General features: G+C 40.2%; 2 protein-coding genes across 15 annotated transcripts; both read right to left on the bottom strand.

The window, feature by feature from the left end:
* Positions 1-713: 713 nt before the first annotated feature.
* On the bottom strand, positions 714-9,199 carry LOC135585057 (probable E3 ubiquitin-protein ligase ZFP1). Of its 7 annotated transcripts, none has more exons than XM_065091047.1 (9): positions 9,113-9,186; positions 8,895-8,963; positions 5,441-5,800; positions 2,838-2,967; positions 2,056-2,748; positions 1,596-1,954; positions 1,383-1,481; positions 1,156-1,299; positions 714-1,016 (listed from the first exon to the last, which is right to left on the bottom strand). In XM_065091047.1, the coding sequence occupies exons 4-9, from the start codon at positions 2,932-2,934 to the stop codon at positions 870-872; spliced, it is 1,539 nt and encodes a 512-aa protein (XP_064947119.1). In that variant the 5' UTR covers positions 2,935-2,967; positions 5,441-5,800; positions 8,895-8,963; positions 9,113-9,186; the 3' UTR covers positions 714-869. The 7 variants fall into 7 exon arrangements, with proteins under 7 accessions (XP_064947119.1, XP_064947123.1, XP_064947117.1 ...); XM_065091051.1 differs by lacking the exon at positions 5,441-5,800 and adding an exon at positions 3,421-3,501 and having other exon boundaries at positions 9,113-9,178; XM_065091045.1 differs by lacking the exon at positions 5,441-5,800 and having other exon boundaries at positions 9,113-9,199.
* Positions 9,200-11,026: 1,827 nt separating this feature from the next.
* Positions 11,027-13,177, bottom strand: LOC135597709 (dof zinc finger protein DOF5.3-like). 8 transcript variants are annotated; one of them, XM_065091059.1, is made up of 4 exons: positions 12,991-13,173; positions 12,100-12,237; positions 11,844-11,956; positions 11,027-11,762 (listed from the first exon to the last, which is right to left on the bottom strand). In XM_065091059.1, exons 2-4 carry the CDS (start codon positions 12,100-12,102, stop codon positions 11,159-11,161), a joined length of 720 nt encoding a protein of 239 aa, XP_064947131.1. In that variant the 5' UTR covers positions 12,103-12,237; positions 12,991-13,173; the 3' UTR covers positions 11,027-11,158. The 8 variants fall into 8 exon arrangements, with proteins under 8 accessions (XP_064947131.1, XP_064947129.1, XP_064947130.1 ...); XM_065091057.1 differs by lacking the exon at positions 12,100-12,237 and having other exon boundaries at positions 12,991-13,177; XM_065091058.1 differs by having other exon boundaries at positions 11,844-12,237; positions 12,991-13,174.
* Positions 13,178-13,591: the final 414 nt, after the last annotated feature.

Here is a 13,591-nt window from a genome sequence, read left to right on the forward strand (position 1 = left end):
TGAGAAGATAGGTAAAGTAAGGAGAGAAGGTGGCAAAGGAGACAATCGGAGTGAAAGTGGAGATGATAATAGTTTGAAAAAAAACAAGAAACAGTCTAGTTAAAATTTAGTTGAATTAATAATCTAGTCGGATTTAACTAAAAAAATCGATTCAATCTTAAAAATTCTAAGCCAACCATAGTTGAGTTGAGGATAGTCACAGTCTTTTTATCAACGAAGATATTTTTAATAAAAAAAACCCTTTGATAAAAATCAAAATATGATAACAGCATCTTATAAAAATCTCTCAGTAAAAGACTGTTTTTCGGTAAATTATCCCCCCAAAGGAAAATTCTTTTTATCGAGAGGAGTCAACACTGCCCGATTACTCATTTCTGATGTCTAAGTTGACTTTCTTTTATGAGTGCTCTCAACACTAATTTAAAGAACGAGTCAACTCTTCAATGGCATAGAAAGAACACGCTTGTATTCCACAAAAGAAAAGCTTGCATCAAAGGGCATATACTACAAGTGCAAGTCATGCCCCCTGGGGCTGGCAGTGCCTGACGTCCCGTTCCCATGAGACTCTTTAAACTTCCGGTACCTATGTATGCCCCTCTGAAGCTAAAGGGGCTGTGTCATATGCCACACTAGTAGTAGTAACAAGAGCCGAGACATTTTACATGTACAAATAAAAAAACAAAAAACAAAAAACCCCTCATTTCATGGAGAACTTCTGAAAGCATATTAACACTTCATTTTGGGAAAAAGAAAGTTTGGAAAAAAAAATAGTTTTATACAAAGCTGTATGAAGTATGTCGTCCCACAAATAAAGTCTATTTACAAATTAACAGGATAACCGAGTGACCTAATAATCATCCAAGACAGACTTATTGCTCCAGCAAACAACCGTTCTGAGCGGAGGCCTTGCAGATTGGGCACGCATTCTTGATCAGTAACCATTTCTTAATACAACAAGCATGGAAATCATGTCCACAACTCAATCTTCCAAGACAATCTTTTCCCTTGTATGTTTCCTGTTCATGATATAGAATAGAATATAACAATCAGGTTAAGTAGCAAAAGACAGGTTCCGTGGTCAACGTAGAAATATGTTTTCTACTTGTGCTTGCACAAGATGGAAAATGTCTGATGAAATGATTTATTAAACCTCACCAGGCATATCGTGCAGCGTCCTTTCTCATGGTCACCCAGCGTTTGATCTGAACAGTAAATTGCCTCCATCAAGCATCTGGAGATGGCAACTTCTGATAGACCCGTGTTCACGTTACCAATCCGTTCTTCCAAAGCAAGAAGATCCTACAAAATAAAAGAGTAGATATTGGATCGATTTAGGCAAAAATCACTACATCAAGTACTGGATTATGCAAAACTCTCTTTACCTCATAGCTCATGTTATCTATGTCTAGTCTCATGTCATGATGCTCATCAAACAAATTTCTGGAATCATACAAGGTTGACCGATCCATCACAGCTAGAGTCTGCAATGTCAATGCATGACGAATTATTCTCCTCAGATACGAGGGAGTAAAGAGGAAGAAATTATTTCTGCAATAATAGCATCATAGTTTATTCTCTGGTAATCAGAACTTCACCTCTGATGCCCATCTACTGTGGCCGATGCCCTCATCCCCATCATCACGGATCCTTATGCTCCCATTCCTCTCATTCATATGCCCTTGCAAAGAGGGATGCCCCGGATACCGTGGAGGGACAACTCTTCCCACTGCTGGTAGCCTAAAATCCACCAAATTGGCTTCCGAACCCACAGATCGGTAGCTTGAGTTGGCCCTATATGATGTTCTTTGGCTATAGGAACTGCGATCCACCATTAAGTCAGGCGAAGGCCAACCTGGAATGAGAAAGAAGTTGCGACGACCATCTATATCCACAGCAATGTTGGTGGCATGGCGTCCAGGCAACTGGTTCATCTCATGATTGAAGGAGCCAATCCCTGCAATATGTAGGTCACATTAGAAAACAATTTATTATCACCATATACTACAAAGTGACAAAAGTGTATATACAAAGTACAAAGGTGGTAATTGGACAAACCTGAAGACATAAGCCTTATATGGGGATCCAGAGGCACAGGAGCAAGGTTCCGATGCCCAGGCAAATTCACACCAGAAGTATTTGCTAGTGGATGAAAATGGTCAGAGAAGTTGCTGGATGAATGGTTTGTCAACGAGATGTTACCAGGATGAAGCACACTGGCAGGTCTACTTCTAACATTCCAGTGATCTTCCTCAGAAGATAGCAGATTGTTGCTTCTGTAACTAGAGGCCATGTTGACAGGATCCCGTAGGAAACAATGAGGACCTAATGTATGTGTTGATTCTAAAAGCCCAGTCGAAACAGGACAATTGGAAGAACTTGCATCACTACGATGTCCATTTGTGCTTCCACTGTCAGGAAAAGTTTGGATTGTTGGCATTTTCCTTTTATATGTTGCTCCATCATAGTCTGTGGGAGGGTTAATCGTGCCATTAATATCCCCAACAGTGACTTGGTTGAAGCAAGGTTCATGCAGGACATAATATGGTGGAAATTGACTAGAGCTGCGAACAGATGGATAAGGCGTGTAAGATTCCTGAGCCATTCGTGAATTAGCTCTTACATAGCAGGGAGCCTCTATGTTAAAATTTGGCATGACAGGATAATTTGCTGCAGACGCAGGATTAGCAAATGCCACAGAATTTGGGCCACAAACTGCAATATTTTCAGGAGATATGAAAGTACCAGGTCCTGCAAACAGATTTAAAGGAATAAACTGAATTACTTGTTAAAAATTGACTATCATGATGAAATATTGATTCATAAAACTGATCAATCACCCAAGTTTGACCGAGGATCAGGGTGTGGATGATTCCATATTTGCTCTTGATCCCTCACAGACATCTGAGGTTGACCAACCAAGTGTCTATGTTCCATAGCCTCTTTGTCAAACTAAAATCAGCATCAACTCTGTAAAAATTAAAAGAAATTAGTCTAATAATTTGATTTTACATGTAAAAGGAAATTTTGATAACAGGCCTTTTGCTTGACTAGTTTGTAATCAAAATTCGAAATCCCTGTTGAACCAAGATTTTATTCCCACTCCTTAAGTTTTGGGTTCATTGATTTTCGCCCCTTTGTTTTGGTGGCCATCCTAAGTGGGTATATGTAAAGTTTATTCACCCATAATATATCATATACACATATGTGTATGTATCTGTCTGTGTACACCATATTTATATATTGATCTTTTGGTTTAAAAAACACAGTCTACTCAGGGGCAAAAATCAAAGTCAAATAGAGAGCAGAAGTTCTCCAATAGAACATTAATCTTGGGTATTCAACTAGCACCATACTTTAAGACTGTTGCCAATCCGTAGAACTATAAAGCATGAATGTATACATCCAGAATTGCTTGAATACCCTGGGAATCACCACAGCCAGCATCAGTTCCCATATTCCTGGTCCTTGAACCGGCCAAGGGTAGATTTGTGACTGTGAACTCTAAAGGCATAGAAAATACAAAAGATATTCGACTAGAAATTTTCACTATGATAACAAGTAATACAATTCACAAATAAATAAAAAAAACTAAAATTCCATATTGCATCTCAAATCAAACTTAGCTTGCATGCTGTTATTAAAGCAAAAGAACACTGTTATCAACAATCATAACCAAGGGATTATGTTGCATATCCTCCAAAATATACAGGTATAACAATAGATTACCAGTCAATCTCATCTCATGACACCCATACCAAAGGGTTGGTAGACAGAAATCCAATCTTAATAAAAGCTGCATCATAGTCACTGGTTGTCCCAGTCTCACTTTGAGGAGCTAACAAAGACCATAAATGTGCTACTTTGCTACTTCCCAATATCAAATGCTATCTGCAGTCTGGAATAATCCTTCTAGTCATTCACTAAATACCAATAAGAGATCCATATCGTCAGACAATGTCTGACTGCAACTCGAACACCCCAAGTAATTGCTGCTATCATCAATCAACAAAGCAATTCAAATAATGTTTACTTCTAGAGGGGCATTCTGGCTCAACCTTATAACCACCAGCAACCAAGAACCTCTAAGTTTTAGACCTAGTACAATGCAAAAGAATCTGGCTGCTCAGACCTTACTTAGCCAACAGTTGCACTGCTACTCTTCAGTCTAGGCACTCAAAGATCATATTTCTCTACTTACAGACTGGGACTTTAAAAATTCCAGTTGCACAAAGTCCACCAGACATGAAACGGCACCAAACACTTTTCTAGTTGTGCTTCTTCAATTTTCTTTTTAACGACATTTTGTATTTCGGGTCTGTGCTGTATAAGATAGATAACCAGATCATGAACTTTTTAACTTCAGGAAGCTAAAGTGGAGACCCAACAAGAAAAATGGATAGATAATCACCATAAAATGTTATGGACTTCCAAATAGACCATGGTACACTGAAGAGATCAAAATGGTAGAGCTACACAGGCTTCCAATAATAAAAATGACAACATCTCGACTCTAAACAGTATCCACAGAAGTTTGAGAGGAGCATTTTGCATGAAAGATACTTCCAGCATCCATAACCAAAGAAGCTGACACGTGTTTAAGCAATATTATCAGATGAACAATAACTTTGTTCTGTACAATTGATCACACTACTCCAAAATCCAATGAGTGTAAATTCTAAATCTATCTCTAAAATTAGTAGCAAATTATTACATGGTCCAGAACCTCGTGAACATTGAATAATGCCTTATCTGAAGTGATGATAAAAACATGGGTTCAGAGGAGACATGACCATAGTAAAAAGTAAAAAAAAAATGGAGATTGCAAATCAATAGGTATCATTAAAATGCTGAAAGATAACATACAAATTCTGGCAAGTTAAATGGAGCTCTGACCAATGTCATCACAGCATATGCAATGAAGCGATGTCACCCAAAATTAACTTTCACTGCCATCATCAGTTCTTTTAGTGATACACAGGCACCAATAGGGATGGTTGCATGCACACGTTTTATTTCCACATTTCCGATCATCACACCATCCAGAGGGTAATCATTGAGGGAAAAAAAAATCAAAAGTGATTGATGGCCTATTCCATTTGCAGGATGTATGTAAACTGACTAAAACTCAAATACAGATCCCCAAAGATTGCGACCAGTTCATACACCATAACAACCAAAGCCTGTTAGGTGTGGGCGCTACCACCAACCAAAAATATTTCTTTTGTTAAATATAATGTATCATCACTGATCTTAAATACTATGCTACTCAGAGACGAATAAATGTGCAAAGGCATTGATCATCCAACCATCATGGGAAAAATCTTTAAGGTTGAAAAAGTAACTGTCATCCTATCTTCAGATTTATCAGCAGGCGCTACAACAGTAATTATAGCGTATGGTTGTACCAACATCATCTTCATTAAGGGCATCACAAGATTACCAACGTATCATGGGGCCATCACATCATTGATGCTCCTTTGCATATTTTGCATAACCACTTCAATTTTCCAACTCAGAGAAGCTAATCGACAAATATTATCATCCCAGAATGATGTTGAATTGAACCTTGCTTCTGACATAATAATTGAAGAACCCAAGGAGACAAAAAAATTCAAGGAGCCTCATGCTGCTGTTGATGTATTAAAACTCCAGATAGGCAACATTGGTATGTCATCAAGATATGAGGCCAGCATTAAAGGGCCTCAAAGCTGAAGGTGTTAACACTTGATAGTTTGTTTAAAAACTAAAAACTCAAGATTCCAAACTCTTTTCTTCATGGGCCAAATGGTAAAAAATGTTCCTGCAACACCAGTTATGATTCAGTTGAAAACTGACAAAAAATGCTGTCAACGTAACCTACCTTATAAAAAGCCACCTATGAATGACTGTCAAATTTGTGACCCTCGTGAAACTAATTGCCTGAACAAAGACTGGAAATAGTTCAGAGATCGAAGAAAGAAAAAAAGATACAAAAATGATTTCCCCCCCTTTTTTACCCTTTCCCCAGGGAAACCCAACCTCAACATGCTAAGAACAGTCAGTCCACGACATAATAAATATTAAGTGACTTTATGGTGATGCTCTAACTGCTGAATAGAAGGATCAACTTAACCTGCAACTCACCTGTGCAGAATTGAGTTCCAAGACAAATGACAAAATTAATGGTCCCTGGTATTCCAAATTATGGTTACCGGACAACTTCTACCGTGGCAGTTTCCAAGAAAAGTTATTAGCACTGAAGCAACATACATTTACAACTATGGAACTGTGAATTAGACAAGACCAGCTAATCTTCAGAGGTGGCATATAAAAATCTACAAGAATAAGAGCACCTGAGGTAAGCACTATGATTCGCCATTGATATCTAAAATAATCTGGAATGTAAGGATGTGGCTAATATTAGGATTCTTGTCCATTCCCAACCCAAGTAAATTTTTATACCACTAATAAGCTTTGAAACCAATGACAGAGAATAATATTAGTGTGATAACAACAATGTGGGTCCATCCATCCATCTTCAGTTATATTTCACTCAAATTATTATGCAAACTTGCTTATTGTCTAGATCTGTTAATCACAACATGGAGCAACAGCATAAAGAGAAATTAAGAAGACTTAAAATCATAAAAATCTGAATGTGATGATAGTTTTCTATACTCACCCAATCATCATATGTTTATGCTTTGTGTGTAATGAAAAGCTCAATGTCTAAATTGGAAAGTCTTTGTCATAACAGCTGATCAGAAGAATAATCCAAACAAATTTCACTTACTAAACTGCTTCCTTAAAAGTAATATCAATGCCTTCGCTTCTCTGATCTTTCTGTACAATTTAGCCTAAGGTTGATGGCTGACCCAGAATTGCGCAAATTTGATATATGAGTTTGCTTAGTTACTTGACTATGCAGAAAAAGGAAGTGAGTTACCATTGGCAATATAGTAATGAAGTCAAGATTTTTCCAAATGATTGTGGAATAATTCAAATTGGGAATTGAGAGAATTTCATGATTATGAATTTTGTAAACTTAAGTTGCAGAAAACAAAATAATATATTGCAAGGTGATGATGGTGATTTTTGTAGATGTCACTAAAGGTTTTCTAACCATGGATTCCTAAAGCAAGAATACGCCGATCAGGGAAAACAACTGATAACAAAATTTATATCATAAAATATTGTACAGTACTTATTTGCGACCTTAGAAGAAAAACAAGGCTTCCCATGTGACAGATACCATGGCTTTCTTGATAAAACATACCAAAAGATCTAACAAAAAAGAAGAATAAGAAGTGTTGAATTCGACATACGACAATCTAAACTGCAGAAAATTGTAGCATGCCCATGAAACAGATGGGAAGCTTTAGAGAAACATTAGTATATCAAATAGCTCACTAAAAGTAATCTAAAGGTATAAAAAACAATGCTCAAGAAAAAGAGTCAGAACATTTGCATGGAGAGGAAGATGAATTAAATCAATAATCTAAGAGAATAATCTTCACAGGCTTTGATTGTATTCTATGTCATAATCAAGCCAAAATTCAGTTCATGGCATTACCTTCAGAAATGCCAAAGTCAGTTTTATATCATTCCTGGGAAGAAAATCAAGTTTTAAATAAGGCTAATTAGATATGTAGATGAGCATAGCGACAGAGATATATCTATTACATAAAAGGTCGAATACCCCCAAAAGATAGATGATGGATCTTTATCAAGCTCTCAAGAAGAAGATCGTTCTTAGTTTTTCGCCCTTGCCACGATTAAATTGAAACAAACGCTGTACTAAAAAACAGATGGAAAATTAACCTATTACTGCAGGAGAAAACAGAATCTCAGGTACACTAAATGGGACGAATGAACTGTTCTCCTACACTTATCTGAAGGACAAATGGCTAGAACTGCCATCACGGTCATTACCTTGACTCACAAAGTCAAATGTAAAACTCCTCCTCCCTGAAGAAGGAAGAGTCATGATTGGCTCAGGCACCAAAAGAGGGTTGTCAAAGATTACATGATAAGCTTTGATCAGCAGAAAAGACACCTGCAAATGCCAAAAAAGTTGAGCTCCACCAAACATCAAAAGATGGCCACAAAATGTCTTGACGCTTCAGTGATCCCTTAAGAGCAACTAATAAGGAAAGTGACTCAGGATAACTTCCATCATCAAAACTCAACCTTTTGTCTTTGTTGAGACATTCTGGTTGGTTAGGAAATTGTTGCACAAGAAATAGGTCTGAATCTCGAGTGTATTTGATGTGATGAAAATTCCTTCCATTTTTTTTAAACTCAACTTTAAATTCAACTAGGAACTATATCTTCTTATAAAATTAATGAGAGAAACCTTATCCACGTAGCTTGACGCGCACCAGAGAGCATAAGACTTAATTGTGAGGAAAACTGCCCAATCCAGAAGGCTTCATGAAACCAAGCTCAAAACTCAACAATAGAAGACTGAATCAAGGGGGGGAAATCTTAAAGATCCGAAACTTCATCCTTGTATATGCAACCCAAATTGTATAAAGTAAAAGACTGACAAAATGATCGGTGTGATTACAAAGGTTTCCTGCAAGAACTGTGAGGTATTAAATCAATATCAAGATCTTCCTCTTTCCACGTCCAGAGAGACAGGACATCGTCACAGAAGGCAAATTCCCTTCTGGCAATTTCGGATATATCAATTCCAAAATACTCGTCAGTCAAATTTTCCAGCGAAAAGCGCGCCCGAGCCGATGGATTTACCATAGACAAGTGCAACTCCCAACGCATATACCAAATTTAAACCAAGACAAACATGAACCACACATGAGAAAATTTTTTGGCAGGTAAAATAAACGTCGATCGGACGCCATGTCGGCAATCGAGAGGCAACAACGGGGTCGATCTACAAGATAACGGCATACCTTCCAGTCCGTAGAAGATTTCTTGTATCGCGCCTCGATCTCGATAGATTAGCGCCGAGATCTAAAGATCTGCCTTCGATCGGAAATTTAGGTTAGGGTTCGAAAGGGCACAAAAGGGGAGAAATCAACTCGACGACACGACGACATGAGCCCATCGTCGTCGTCGAGGAAGAAAGAATCAACGACGACCACCAAACGAAGAGGGGAGGATTACTCACCGACGGAAGCAACCACCGCTTCCCTCCGGCTTCCAATCTGTGTCTCAATTCAACCCCGTGCGCTGTCTTTTGGGGCATATATATAACGCACTGTCAGTTCTTATCATTTAATAAACAATAATAAAAAAATAGTTTTCTGTTAGTGTCTATCGCAAGCGTGGTGGATGTTTGATTCGGCTGATCCGACTCAATTGGCTCGCATCAAATGGGCCGATTGGGCCGAGTCTAGCCTTTCAATTAAGTAGCCGAACGGGTTGCTCGTGTTCGGATTTGAACCGTTCGATTCAGATATTACTGTTCGAGTTCGTCTGATCTTTTCTTGATTTGATTCACCCTTTCGATTTCTCGTTCGATGCACGATGAAATGATTCGATCGCTGCTTTTGTTTGATGGGCCCAGAGGCAGCCACGGCCCCACCTAAAGGTGCACGAGGACTACTGACACGTCCTACGATTTAGCCTGACCAATGGCACCGACGAAGTCTCATCTGCCGTGACCACCCATGTGGGCCACCACCGCCTGATCATTCACCACCATTGGATTACAATTCTAGTCGATAGAGCTCGGCAATTAGTCACTTCGATCCCAACTCACGCTCGTCTTTGGTCGCCAAAATAATAATAACAATAAATATATATATAAAGGTCAATAACTTTTATTTATATTCATAAAAAGTTATTTTTTATATATTTTTTTTTCAAAATATGAAGATATATAAATATTGTGGAGTTGGAGGAAAAATGAGAATGTGTGGCTGGTGAGGAAGATAAAACGATGAAGACCTTTTTCTTTGGGATGAGCATATAGTGGCTGATAAGGGGGACATGTAGGATGAGAGCAGAACAGTAGTAGATAAGGAGTAGGACCGATAGGAAGACATGGTCGACGATGGTGATGCATGCAATGAACAGCGAGGCCAGTTGTTGTGCTTCTCTGTGCTGATACAAGTGACGGTGACGTGAAGTCGCAATGCAAACCGTACGAGAGCGTCGTTGACATGCAAAGCTCGAGAACACACTGATCAGATTCTGCTGATCAAGAGAGAGATGAAATTTCCATGGAGTCGAGAAGAAGCACAATCAAAGGGAATGAGAAGTTATAGAAAACAACATCTGATGCATGAAAGATATGAGGAATGACATGCCACAGATGGTCTACTTCTCAAGAGCCCATTGTAAAAAGCCTTCGATCGCCATCCAATAAGCTCGACTGGATTTTATGACGAAGGAGATCGAGCATCGTCACTTCGCTGTTTAACAGCCTGCAATCTAATCTCCAGGAGAATTAGAAGGGTAATGAATGGTAATCAGATAGCACGATAAGGTGTGTCGTATAAATGTAGAAGAAAAAGGAATATGAATAGGAGAAGATATTTCCTTACGTTACTAAGCAAAGAATCGAATTACATAGTAAAATTTGATCCACAATTTTCTATCATCTTAAATATTTCTTGAATAGAAAGAAAAAAAAGAGAGATGAACTAAAGTCAAAGAAAAAACTAATAGATTAGTATTTCAAAGATTGTAGGTTATGACATTCCAGTGAGCAAGAAAACGGTATCTCAGATTGCACTACTGCTAACATCGATCTCATGTTCCACTAGATTTCTATGCTTGTCCACGAAGCCACCTCCAGGATTCCAGAGTCCCAGACTTAGATGAGGTGTGTTCTTATGTTTCTTTGTGCAGATTTGCCACCTTTCTTCTCCGTAGGCAAACCAAAGACGATTTCGATGAGTAGCAATCATGAAGAGAATTTTTCGGGAACACCACCACCCACTCCTTTCCAGAATCGTTCATGATGTATCCACGACCATTTCCTTGCCCTGGAAAGAACCACTGCTCCTTTTGCATACAAAAGATGATGCTCCTGCGGCCAACGATGCAATGCAAAGAGAGTGACTGCATACCGATCTCCATATAATTTTGAGGTCACCACTCCCATAAAATAATATCAAGGGAAACGAGAGAGGAGATGGGAAGATACATGAGAGAGTCGAACAGCTTGCAGAACAAAAATACAACAGCTATCCATAAATATTGCACCTTACAGCAAGGAGCTATTGATTAGTCCCTGCCAAGAAGGACCGACGCCGTTCCAGCAGTAATCTCTTTCTGAATCCATGGATCCATCCTGCCATAGAAGACTCATCTCTACGTGGCCATCCCCTCCGTCCATAGGTTTGCATGACCCTTGGCAAGTCGTCGTGCCTGCCGTTGCACCACTCAGCCCTGCACCGGTTGGCATCCCCCAGCTGCCACTGGTTCCAAGGCCGTAGTCATAGTCGATGTTGCTAAAGCTGCTCGGGCTTGAGATGTCGACCAAGCCATTTCTTAGGTAGTCGAGGAAGCCTTTCGTTGGGGTTGGAGCAGATGCCATTGGGTCAGAATCGTTTACGAGGAAAGAAAACGGGTCGGTGTTTGTGTTCCCTACGAGAAAGTTATGGCCATTCTCATGATCCGAACCAAACTGCTTCATCGGCAGTGGCTTTTGAAGACTCGTGAGGTCGTCACTCGGATCATGTGAAAGGGGTGGAGGGACGAGGAATGGGGCTGCCTTCTTGGATGAAGAGGAGGAGGATCTCTTGGTCTTCCTGCATCCACCTCCCACTGGAACATTCCTGAGGGAGCCTCCCTGAGTCCAATACCTCCTGCATCCCTTGCAGAAGTATCTGGGCTGGGAGAGGCTGTAGTTGTTGTAGTAGCAGAACTTGGTGTTGGTGGAGGCGCACCTGGGGCACTGCAGGGCGTGCTCCGGATGAGGCCTTGCCTTCCTATCCTGCTGCTGCTGCTGGGTCTTGGGACATGCCACGACTACTTCCTCCAGCCCACGGCTGCCCATTGCCTGTGGGTACACCGAAAAAGACATTACCAAACTCCAATCACCTACAAAATCTAAGAGATGCTTTGACGCTACGTTCAGAAAGCGGAAATCTCTCAACTACTGCTCTTAGAGGGCACACACACTTCGCTACCAAGTTGTAATACCATGTGAATATATTATTTCCTTTATTCCCTTCTCTGTACTTGTAGTTTTCTGCATCATGCGTTTAGAAAACCGAGTCATGAATGATTCTGTCCTTGGAAACAAGCCCACATGCTGCGCTGCAACTTTATCTACAAGAGCTATAGTGGGATGTCAGAAATCAAAGATGCAAGTCTGAAACGCCTTCAAGTAGATGAATACAAGAAGGAAGAACACTTATTGGTCAGACCAAAGGACTTGGGAAGGATAATGGAAGAAGAAGAAGAAGAAGAAGAACATGGATCTCCCTGGTTGTATCTGTTCTCGCAAAAGAGAAGGAACAGCGCGTAGTCGCTTCCAGAAAAGAAAAAGAAATCCTCTTAAAATCTCTAGTTCATGTTGGAAGTATATGGAGGATGCATGAGCAAACCCTAGGAAACAGACAAAAGTGCTTTCTCACGCAAACAGTCATCCGAATGGAAGAAGAGGGAAACACCAAGAATAGGTTTCTTTGGTATCTCGGCCTTCACACAGTGCAGAAACACAAGGAGCATAAAAATGAGAAATGGAGAATCTTTTTTCTTCAGGTGTCGGAATCTCCACCGGAATGTGTTCGCTTTGAAACATGCCAAGGCCGCAGCCCTATCAGGAAACTACATAGCCGAATGAATTTACGATACACAAAAGAACCCAATCAAACAATCAAAGTCCTTGATCTCTTTCTTAATACGTTAGAGAAGGGAGCACGACGCGATGAGCAACACCGACTTTAGATTTAAGCCGAGAAAGATGAGAAGAATGGCTCATCATGGATCAACCGGAAATGAAAGAGGCTATATGATGAAGAGGACAAGATGAGGAAAGAAGCAAGAGAAACTAGTTCTTGGCTAGTGAATTCCCACTGTCGATCATACCTGATGGCGAGCATTAGAGATCTCCATGCACGCCGAAGGAAGAGAGAAGTCTCTCTCCAGGGGAAGCCAAGGTGACAGAGAGGAAAGCAGAATTGAGTTCTCCCCTCAGCCCATAAAAAATAAGGTAGAGAGAGAGAGAGAGGAGAGGGAGGAATGATTAGACTATGTACGAAAGAAATGCGTTCGTCTTTGATCCCGGAAAAATACTACTACTACTACTACTATGATTATTATTATTAAAGGAGGAAGGAAAAGAATGGTGGAGTCGCGTCTTCAACCACAAACTCCTCGAGAGAAGGGTCCCACCCACCCTTGGCGTGAAGCACAAAACATCACTCCTCGGTGGACCGAGCCCCACCGCCCTTCCCAAGCTTTCATGGCGTGCGAATGTGATGTATGTATGAATTGCTTCACGCGCTTCCCATTGAGATTCCAAGTGAGGCTCGGTTTCATGCCTTGGCTGTCTTTAGTCTAAAACTAGCGGACGTCACGCGATCGGCCAAATGGCGACTGGCCAACGTGGAGCTCACGGCGATGAGCCACATCAGCCGGCCGCCGGGTATTGTTTCAGGTCGGACTGAGGACGAGACGGATTGATGCA

This window comes from Musa acuminata, chromosome BXJ1-11, assembly GCF_036884655.1.
Source record: "Musa acuminata AAA Group cultivar baxijiao chromosome BXJ1-11, Cavendish_Baxijiao_AAA, whole genome shotgun sequence".
NCBI lineage: Eukaryota > Viridiplantae > Streptophyta > Magnoliopsida > Zingiberales > Musaceae > Musa > Musa acuminata.

Excerpts from the sequence above, each read along its gene's own strand:
- LOC135585057 (XM_065091045.1), bottom strand. The coding sequence starts at position 2,934 with ATGGAACATAGACACTTGGTTGGTCAACCTCAGATGTCTGTGAGGGAT. Across the intron at positions 2,749-2,837 it reads TGATCCTCGGTCAAACTTGG|GACCTGGTACTTTCATATCT; the intron begins GTGATTGATCAG and ends ATCTGTTTGCAG. Across the intron at positions 1,300-1,382 it reads TAGATAACATGAGCTATGAG|GATCTTCTTGCTTTGGAAGA; the intron begins GTAAAGAGAGTT and ends TTTATTTTGTAG.
- LOC135597709 (XM_065091052.1), bottom strand. The coding sequence starts at position 13,017 with ATGGAGATCTCTAATGCTCGCCATCAG. Across the intron at positions 11,957-12,990 it reads TCTCTAATGCTCGCCATCAG|GCAATGGGCAGCCGTGGGCT; the intron begins GTATGATCGACA and ends GTGTACCCACAG.